The following is a 10,265-nucleotide window of genomic DNA, read 5'->3' as shown; positions in this document are numbered from 1 at the left end:
ATTTTGTTCAAAGGTTAGAAAAAGTCGTAAGGTTAGCGAAGCTTTTTTTCGTGGAGTCAACCGCGTTTCCCTCTCTCTGCGCAGGCCTATATTCTGCTTATACAAAGCACATTTTAAACAGGAGATGGTTGTTTAAAAATAATTCTAAAACTAGCTGTTATCAAACCTTTATTGTATATTTTTAGCCAATGCTGAGGCAAAGTATGAACATTTCTAACAGGTATCAAACCGTATGTTGTTTTACGAGTATGTTAAAAAATTAACCTATTTAGGACCTAAGATACGAGTTCTTGACAAATTTTAAAAAAGATTCTGTGTCACATGTCTTTTTTTGTGTCACATATTCCTGTAATGGATTTGAAGTCAATAGATATCGTTAGTTGGCCGTCGCCATTCTTGTCAGAGGTAGAGAAATGATTAATACCCACTCGTTTTGAAAAAAGGGGGCCTTAGATGTTTTTAATTGGTACAAAGCACAATTTGAAGAAAAACTATTTCATTGTAAAGTACTAACTTACTAACAAATTCTCAAAAAGTGTATTACGATCCAAATTATTAAAATTAATTATTCTGTGTACAGGCACTTACATTTTCTAAAATCCTAAACCGTGGGGGGGGGGGGGGGGGGGGGGGGGGGAGAAAACTAAAGTAACTTCAATTCTCATTTTTACATGGTCCCTTAAAAGTGGGGGGGGGACTCCATTTTAATTCTATTTTTTGTATGTAAATTTAAGAAAAATCTTTGCTGCCCAAAAAAAGATGCTACGTGCCTGATGTATATTCGAAAACTATTTAAATATTGGGAAACAATGTACTATCATTGGGGGGGTCCTCAACAAACACCATGTTTCTGCACGATCAATTTCATCTCTATTGAGAATTCATGACGTCATAACAAAAGAAAAAAGAAGACAGTTTTTTTAATGTTCCACTGTTTACACATGTAAATCTAGATTTCAGTCTGTTTTATAAGGTGTTTTTTTTATTCAATTTCACCTTTTCTTTCAAAACACACATTTAAATGTATCTGGGGTCAATGCTACGTTTCCAGGTAACTAAATTAATATAAAATACTTTAATGCAGTGAATCTCATGTGGCAGTAGTGAAGCGATACGCTTAACAATTAGAAATCCAAAACCTCATATATTCGAGAGGAAAGAGTAACGCAGCGTATTTAAAAGTTCCTGACGGCTTAAAATAAATAACAATAATAATTGAAAATGAAAAACACATTTCAGTTCAGTTTGGTAAACGCATGTTATCTACATGCTGTACCTCAAAGAAGATTGAGGTAATTATGATCATATTTAGACATTAGACGGGACGATAATGTAATTGTTAATAGCTTCAAAGAAACCGAATATTCTTTATCAACAAGTTTTAAAAAGTTATTGTGGAATAACACACCTGAAATTAACAGTAAATTATTTGAATGAAAAAGATATAATGATAAATAATTGTACTTGGGTTAAATAAGCGAAAATTTTGCAGTTTTGGGATAACAAATGAGTATCTTAAAAATTAACTTCAATAAGTGACAACAAAAGCAACTTAGGGATTCTAACTTGAAATATAGGGATCACAATCCCTTCGGCTATGGAGTAAGTTACATTTTTCCGTCAATAAAATCCTTTTAATAAAACGAAATGTCGTTTCGATTAAAAGCCATCCATTTTGTGATGATGTGTTATTCCATCTTAATTCTTGATGTGAAATTAAAACAAAATATTCAGCAAAGCCAAAGTAGACGCAAAATGAGCTTTTAAAGATTAAACAGGGATTTCCTGTTTCATACAATTAACTTGAAAGAAATAAATACAAAGATAAAGGAAGGTATTAAATGGTAACTGTCTTGTCGTGATATACCATTTCTGTTATTTAAGTGAACATTTAGTCATATTTCATGCGTAATCTTGTGTATCTCGTGAAATCTCGTTTATTTCGTCGAAAATAAAATGTGTACGGATTTCTTAGGAGTTCAAATAAGAGTAAACTTTTGAATAATTAAGGGAGAAAAGTTGTCAATCCAACCACAAATGGCAGAAGCACCTTGGTTTTTAGACTGTTTGCATGTTCAAAATATGACTATAGAAACAGAAAAAGGCTAGTGAAATTAAAAGTGGCACTTTTGAAACAAAGCTGTTCCATTCCTTGTCCTGGTTTTTACACAAGTCAAAGCGACAATGGAACTTTGAAATTAAAATAACAGTATGGTGTCCAATCCAAGCAATTTTTCAAATTCTTTTTCACAAGCATTTGCGAATAAGTAAATTATATAAAATTGTTCTTTGCTTGTTTAAGGTGCAACATCAGTATTGGTAGATCACTAATTATGAGGAAAGTAGCAATGGAAATTAGAAGTCCAGCCCCAAAAGTAGCCCCTACCCCCTTGGCAGAGGCACGTGGGTCGTACGCACAATGTTTCCGACGCATAGCCTTAGTTGTAGAATTTCTCGAGATTGTTAGTTGATTTTTCAACTCTTGTATTCGTTGCAGTAGCCATGCTGTTTCATTGATATTTTCGTCCCATTTGTGTATTGGGCATTGACAAAAACATCCTATAGCCATGTAAAAAAAAAAAAGGAAACAACATTTTTATTATTTTTTCATATGAAATTTGATACATCGTCACAAAAAATTAGCGTTTGTCCAGTGTATACTATATGAAACGTTATTTTTGCCCATTTTCGCCCTTTTACACTTTCAAACGGTTTTGCCAAGTCTCCAAATGTGTGATAGATAATCTTTTTTATTAACAAAACAATTAAAAGAGGTTCGCTCCTTAGGTCTTGGGTAGCCATTTTGGATCACATCTAGCCTGAAAATTCTGCATCCCATATTAAATTTAGTGTAATATTTATTTTTTGCAATGTCAAATAAACTTTATTGAATAAAATTGTGTTAAAAATATTACATTTTTATAGAGATTAGTAAGGGGCTATATTTTGTTGCGGAAGGTTTTAAAGAAAGAAATGAAGAACTTTCATAACTCGCTAGTTTTAAAGTTCGTGGGATCAATTTTTAATTCTTTGATGAGGGGTACCCACGAATTCCACGAAAATTGAACCACCACGAACTCTAGTGATTCCCCAGTATTTATATGTATATTCTTTAAACAACATCGTACCTGTACAAATCGGCGACACTCCACTCCAGGTACCCGTGTCCAGACAGGTGCGCTCCAGGTTCCCTCCCACGTGGTCAAAGCCAGCCACACAGGACAGAGTAACACTTCCACCGACAGAATCGTTCAGGTGAATGACTTGTGTGTTAGGTACTACAGGGCTAGGGCAAGTGATGGCTTTCAAAATATTTTGTAACGCTTAGTACCAATATAACATCACGTTTTACTCTTTCGTGCTGTTTTATTGTACAAGTTTAAATTTTACCATACTGCGAATCTTTGAAAATATCTTTCATTTTTCTTTAATGGTTAGTTATTAATCATTTCATGAAACCAATGTAATGTTAGAACTTTGTTGTATATTTCAATCTCACTGAGCCTTTATCGTCAACATATAATAGTCCTACTGTTTACCTTCACATATGATGGGTTCAGGGTTCCAGCTACCCCCGTTGTGTGATTCACACGTTGTAGTACTGTTAACTTCCACAGAACGGTATCCCGGTAAACACTGTAAACTCAACGTGTCGCCAACAGCAAAGACAGAGGCGTTGTGTCTTTCATATTTTGATGTGATGTTTATAATGGTTGTGGATAAATCAAAATCAAGAAGACAGATTGGCACTAAAACAGACATATTCCTCCGCGTTTATACTAGTAAGTACATACTTAAATACTGACATATTTCAAATCTAATTCTGTGTATACTGAGAAACATTACGGCAACGTTTAAAAACCATGAATGAACTTAAATCTTTAAAACCATAAATGCATGTTTGCTAAAGAGCTATTTTTTTTTACATTACAAGTGCTTTTTACCAAGTATATCTGTAGCTTTGACAACTATATCTACATTGTTCGTCGCCTGTGCCTTGAACGCCCATCCCCATACTTGTCCCAACATAAAAACAGCCGCCTTTCCATTGCTTCGTTTAAAAGAGGTGGGTACCCAGATCGCTACCATGGAATCGTTGTAACCATACACAAGTCCTCCATATAAAGGAGCTTCATTCATCACAGAACCGACGCCATCAAACCGGAAATCCTTGTTTGCGCCATCCAAAATGTGAAGCTTAACAAATCACAAATTAAAATCAAAGTACTGAAGAACTGACGGGAGTTGATTTTGTCGATGTTTATTTATTTTAAAATCAATGATATGTTATTTTGCATGACAAATACATGAAGTTTCTAATTTGTACATGTGTTTGAATTACGCACATCCTTATAATATGAATTTGTCGAGAAACCACCATATGAATCATGTTAAATAATATTTAAATATAAAATTAATTCAATCAAACAATGTATCGGTAATAGAAATATTTCTCGAAAATTGTTTGGATCCAAGCAATATTAAACTCTAGTCTCGTTCAACCAAACGCTCAGCTGACACCGTAAATCTCCGACAAGCAAGAGAGACTCTCTGCTTGTCGGAGATTTACGGAGACAGCAGAGCGTCGAGTTGAACGAGACTAAATTGAACTCTAGCGTATGAATACATACGACTACAAAAAATATCTAAATTGTTCGTACCATTTAAAATCTGACTATTTTCAAGGTATTTTTGAATAAGTTTCCTTGAAAAACAATGCTTTAGCATACATTACATCGATTTTATCAATCATTTTCAAGAACTAAGTCTTGTCAGCAGCGATGATTTGTGCTGAGGTCCAAACACTGTTTCACTTTCGGTTTGTCCGAGTAACTGCATAGGAGAGTTGATTAAAATGAACTCCCATAAAGACACTTAAACGTGTTGTGCTACCTTCAAAAAAACTTTTAAAAATATTTATTTTCTACAAATCAATATTATATGATACCACCCGAAAAATGAATATACTATCAACACTGGCCTTGTAAAGCGGCAGAACTAAGTTATTGACACTGACTTGTTAACTTAACTTATATTCTCCCTCACTACGTTCGTCCGAATATAAAACAATAAAGTGCTAAATTACATAGGTACGCTGCTCACAAGCGTTAATTTTATTTTAATAAAAAATACATATTAACATATGTCTGCCCAAAATCAACGCTTTCCATTTTTTCTGCTATTTTACATTAAATCCCAACTGGCTATAGCGAGGTTAGAGTACCATGCCACCGCATGGTCCTACTATCTATATTACCTGATCACGTGACCCGAAACCTATTCGAGTACGTATGAAAACGCATCACGCACATAATTTTTATTAATAAGCAATAAAAATTGCCAACTACATAAAATAAAGTTGTCAAGTTTTAGGGACGTTGTCAAGTTTTTGAGGGACATTACATGTAGTTCTTTTCCAAGACGCAACTCATCCAGTAACACATCTCTCTAATAGCATCGCATTATTGATTTCAATGTACTTTTTTCCCATTACCTGTACATTAACCACATCAAGTGATGGTAAATGAACTGAATCTATTCCATAGGAAGAAGATTCAACGTCATTAAGATTGAATCTACTAAAGACTTGATTCTGAGAACGGTCATGTAAATCCCATGCAGTGACTGTTATAGAGCCGTGAAATCCTCGTAAAAGCATGCCTCGCTGTCCCCATCCATCAGAAACCGACAGCAAGCTCAAACCTTAAAGAACATAAACATCAGTTTATTTGACATACAAGGGTTTTGTACTCTTCTGTAGCTATAAATTGGACGTGGGCCCCGTGGTGAGAATCTATGATAATACACAAAAGTATTGAATGTTTGCGCCTGAGTTATATAACCAAGATATTTTTGAATTATATAACCAAGATATTTTTAAAACGCGTTGGCAATAAAAATTACCACTATAACTTTCAGTTATGTCGCAAAGTGTCCATAAACGAACATGTGATTCGTTCGACCCATAAAGGAGCCCTCCGACTTGAGCGGCTCTTGTTAGACTGTCACCTGTCGACGCAAGACCTGAAGCAAAAACACGTATTACTGAAAGCAAAGCTAAAATGCATTGAATATAATATAGCAGAAACAGTATTGAGGGTTGAATTAGTCATTTTAATTTGTATTTACTCAATTATATTAATATATATAAATTATATCGGAAGAAGAAAAAACGGAATTGATAAAATCATACTAGGGTTAAACAGGTTGAATTGCTATACTTTCATGTTAAATACTGAAATCTGATTGGTTTAGACGCAGTTGATAATCTGTTCTATTACCCTCAGTGTTATCAACACACTTAGCAACGGGTAACATTATATAAATAGTGCCTGTTTGGGAGGGTAACAGTTGAAATTGACACCCCGAGAAAACCATTGTCAACCGACGCGAAAACCATGCGCGTACGGTTCGCCTTAGAATTCACGTGTATTCCTATCTAAAAGCAGTGATGTTTTCTTTAAAATTAAGACATTCAGTATAACAAAATTCGCGTCGGTTGACAATGGTTTTCTCGGGGTGTCAATTTCAACTGTTACCCTCCCAAACAGGCACCATTTATATACTATTATAACTTATCTTATGACAGTAAAACCCTAGTATCCAAGCTTAATAAATATCATTTGGTCTCATAAAATAATAAAAGATTTAACTATTATTCAAACATTTTAGCATATTTACACGATAAAACGTTTTTACAAACCTTGCCCCTGATACGATCCTTTTTCTGTTTTAATTTTTACAACAAGCATATCAGGATATTTCATCAGAGAATGTTCCAGGGTAGCATTTATGCAATCGCCTATGCAAAAAAAATTTATTAAATTTAATCAATTAATATCAAACAAATGAACGTACCCCTTATCTGCCGAATATATCAATAATAACCACCCAGGGTAGCATACCTTCAGTCGCCTGTAGACTTCCATTCCACGAGGGAGCTGGTAGGTCACGTGATCTCCATACCATTGCTCTTACTATCACAGACATGTAAATCCGTGGAATTGAATACGGTCCGGCCCATGACAAAGGGTCTCCTAAAATTTACCACGCAATCACAATATAACATATTATTTAAGATATAAACAGCAGATGATTAAGCAAAAAAAATTATAATGACATATTTTTTTCCATTTAAAAAAAAAAGAACTCATTCTTTTTTAATGTGTTCTCTTACATCAACATGATCGAGTTTTTCTTATTTATACGGGTTTTTTTATTTGTTAGAATGCTACATACAAGTAGTGTGGGTGTTGGAGAATGCTTAACGTTTCCTTTCAATTTCCATCTGAATTGTATAGATTGAACGCTTTAAATACTCCAAATTCAGTCAAAAAAAACCTACAGATAACAATCCGATAAAATATTGGCATCAATAACCTGTATAAATCGCGGCCCTTTGGCCTGAGGTTGGACCATTATTCCAAACAGGAACAAACAGATCTACATGAGTACTGTTGTAGACAAACACCACGCCCCCATACATAGCACCAGTGTCGTCATCCTGCTGGGCGGATCCAAACGCGGGAAATATAAACCCATTCTCTGTCCGTGCCTCGACCTTGACGTAAGCAGGATCTTCCTGAAGGTCATGCCGGAGGGTCACTTTAGCGGTAGGAGAATTGGCTGTCATCGGTGTCCAATTACTTACGTAGCTAGGTGTTGATCGAATCAAAATTGCATCTAATTCTAAACGATTGATAATGTTAGAATAGATTGATAACACAATATAACCAAATGTGTAATTGTAAGGAAACATCCATAATTTTCCTGTATACCGGTATGTTATCTTAAAGTGATATGTGATTTGAATATCAGGGATGTGCTAATTTACATTTGAAAGTATATATTAAACTACAATAACATGCTTAAAACCCTCAATTACATGTAAAAACAAACATCATTACAAAGGCATTGGCACGCTATTAAATTACAATAACTTTGAAAATTTGATTAAATTAATTACATTTAACTTTGAGAAAAATACATTAATAAAAGTTATTGAATTAACTCGTACAAATTTTGTCATGACATTTACTTGTGGTTTAGATCTAATACCTACACATGTTTACATGTATAATAAACTGTTCAGTATTAATCCACAATGTAAACAGATTTGGCAACTGAAACTTAAAAATCCAATTCAAGCCATTGCTCTAGGTCAATTGTCAACTAAAAAAGCATGACTTAATAGTTTAATTCAATTAACATTGATTTCTTTTTCGAAACAATTTTTTTTATCAAACTCAATAATGATTGAACACATTAATTATTCAATTAAAATAACTCAGTTTTCAGGAAAAGGAAATCGATAATGCAATCAAAATTATAAGTGAGTTTTTGTATTTGTTTCAAAAAGCCATATATAAAATAATCATGAACCTGCGAAAAGAGTCAAATAACAATAAGGTAAAAAAAAAAGAAGAAAATTTATTGTTTACATTTTAGATCAAATTACTAGTAAACACAAATTACATTTTACAGACTGATCGATTCTCTCTAAAAAATATGACTGTGCAATTTTTGCTGCGCTCGTCCCAACGGTAGCGCCGTAAAACATTTAAGTTTACAATACCTTTAACAATCATAAGCAAACGAAGTCCTAGAAAATAGCGGTACAATGGAACCTTGTTATGACGAGTCAAATTGAGGCACGTAAGAGGAAGATAAGTTACCTTTTAATAAAGTGATGCACAAAAATGAGATGACCACTGCAGACATGGTGCTGTTATTGTCTCTCGCAAATTCTGATATTCATAACCAAAAATCACTCTGGAAAAGGAAATAAGCACATATGTAAATAAGTAGGTATTTGCCCCATCCTTCTTTTAAGTTCTAGTACAAAACAATTGACCTTATATATTAGCTTTTGAATTTTAAGTGTTTCTTAAATCTTCAAAATCCAAAATTCCAAAAAAAAAGCTGCCAATTCAAAACTGTTTTGCAATATTTAATCGTTTTCATTTTACCAGTAAACTGCACTCCATCAGCAGAATCCAAAACTTGCTTGAAGTCATTTATATTTACTTAGAACACGAAAGCCATAAAAAATATCGGACAAATGATGTAAAAAAAATTATTGTAATCAGAAAATGTGAACAATTGAAGTTTAACGATAAAAAAGTAAGATGAATGTAAAATCATTAATTTTATAAAAATCCCTTAGAAAAAATCATTTATAATCCCGTATGCTCTTTCAAAATTATTTTGAAATGATGTTTTAGAACCGCTTATAGAGTGTTAATCCCAGATACACCGAATATTAGAATTAACAGCAAGCAAATAAGCATGAGAATTTATTTCCGATAATAAGACTGTAATAATTTTTATGGCATTGAATAAGTGTTCAAAATGAATGTAAAATCATTAATTTTATAAAATCTCTTAGAAAAATTATTTATAATCCCGTATGCTCTTTCAAAATTATTTTAAAATGATTTAAAGAACCGCTTATAGAGTGGAATGTTCGACAAATTCGATAAATTGTAAATTACATTATTTTAAGAGTCCCACCTAATTAATCAATATCAGCATTTCATCAGGAGGAACATTTAAAGATACATGTATCAATATTTGTCCATTATGTCAATCTTTAAAAAAGTACTATTTTGGTTTTAAAACAGTTATCAGATTTTTTTATATTGGATTTTGCAACGAAATCAGCAAAAATAACTAAATAAAACAACTTTTTGAGGACCTTTCTTTTCAATAAGCAGCGTTGCATCTATCTGGATAATAATACATAATAATTGTGGTTATACTGCTGGACAAATTTCAAGAACAAGAGAAAAGCTGTGGTTACATGAAAATCGATTTTTTTTTGTGAACAGTATCCATAATTAATTTGTCAGCTATAAATTGATGTGCACTACCATCCAGAGAAATGTGGTACTGTATATGCAATACCGCTGGTATTTTTCATTATTTATCAGAAATCAAAATCCTAGCAACATGCAAACCTCAGATGTATGTACAATTGATCTGCAAAAGAACAATTTCCTTAGCAAAAGAAAAATCTTGAAAAATGTCGATGGAACTATTCGTAGAATAGTGGTACCCTATATGCAATTTTCTGCCAAAACATGACAAAGTTCAATTGCTTGTATTTTCCCCAAAATTATAAAAATCAAAATCATAGAATTGCACACCTCTGATATATGTACAATTGATCTGCAAAAGAACAGCTTCCTATCTTGAAAACTGCAAGAGGAGGCATTGATTGTATAAGTGATAATTAAAAGGGCTTTTTTTCTCTTTAATGCATA

The 10,265-nt window shown here is 33.1% G+C and overlaps 2 protein-coding genes across 2 annotated transcripts; both read right to left on the bottom strand.

Moving 5' to 3' along the window:
* Positions 1-1,067: 1,067 nt before the first annotated feature.
* On the bottom strand, positions 1,068-4,280 carry LOC136274175 (uncharacterized). Its single transcript, XM_066080639.1, has 4 exons — positions 3,945-4,280; positions 3,540-3,749; positions 3,129-3,302; positions 1,068-2,559 (listed from the first exon to the last, which is right to left on the bottom strand). Exons 1-4 carry the CDS (start codon positions 4,138-4,140, stop codon positions 2,273-2,275), a joined length of 867 nt encoding a protein of 288 aa, XP_065936711.1. The 5' UTR covers positions 4,141-4,280; the 3' UTR covers positions 1,068-2,272.
* Positions 4,281-4,370: 90 nt separating this feature from the next.
* Positions 4,371-8,775, bottom strand: LOC105334438 (uncharacterized). The gene is made up of 6 exons (XM_020069814.3): positions 8,676-8,775; positions 7,381-7,689; positions 6,906-7,037; positions 6,704-6,802; positions 5,905-6,024; positions 4,371-5,703 (listed from the first exon to the last, which is right to left on the bottom strand). Exons 1-6 carry the CDS (start codon positions 8,719-8,721, stop codon positions 5,429-5,431), a joined length of 981 nt encoding a protein of 326 aa, XP_019925373.3. The 5' UTR covers positions 8,722-8,775; the 3' UTR covers positions 4,371-5,428.
* Positions 8,776-10,265: the final 1,490 nt, after the last annotated feature.

Source organism: Magallana gigas, chromosome 3 (genome assembly GCF_963853765.1).
Source record: "Magallana gigas chromosome 3, xbMagGiga1.1, whole genome shotgun sequence".
Lineage (NCBI taxonomy): Eukaryota > Metazoa > Mollusca > Bivalvia > Ostreida > Ostreidae > Magallana > Magallana gigas.
Note: the sequence above shows the minus strand (reverse complement) of the source record. Positions and strands in the feature narration are given on the sequence as shown.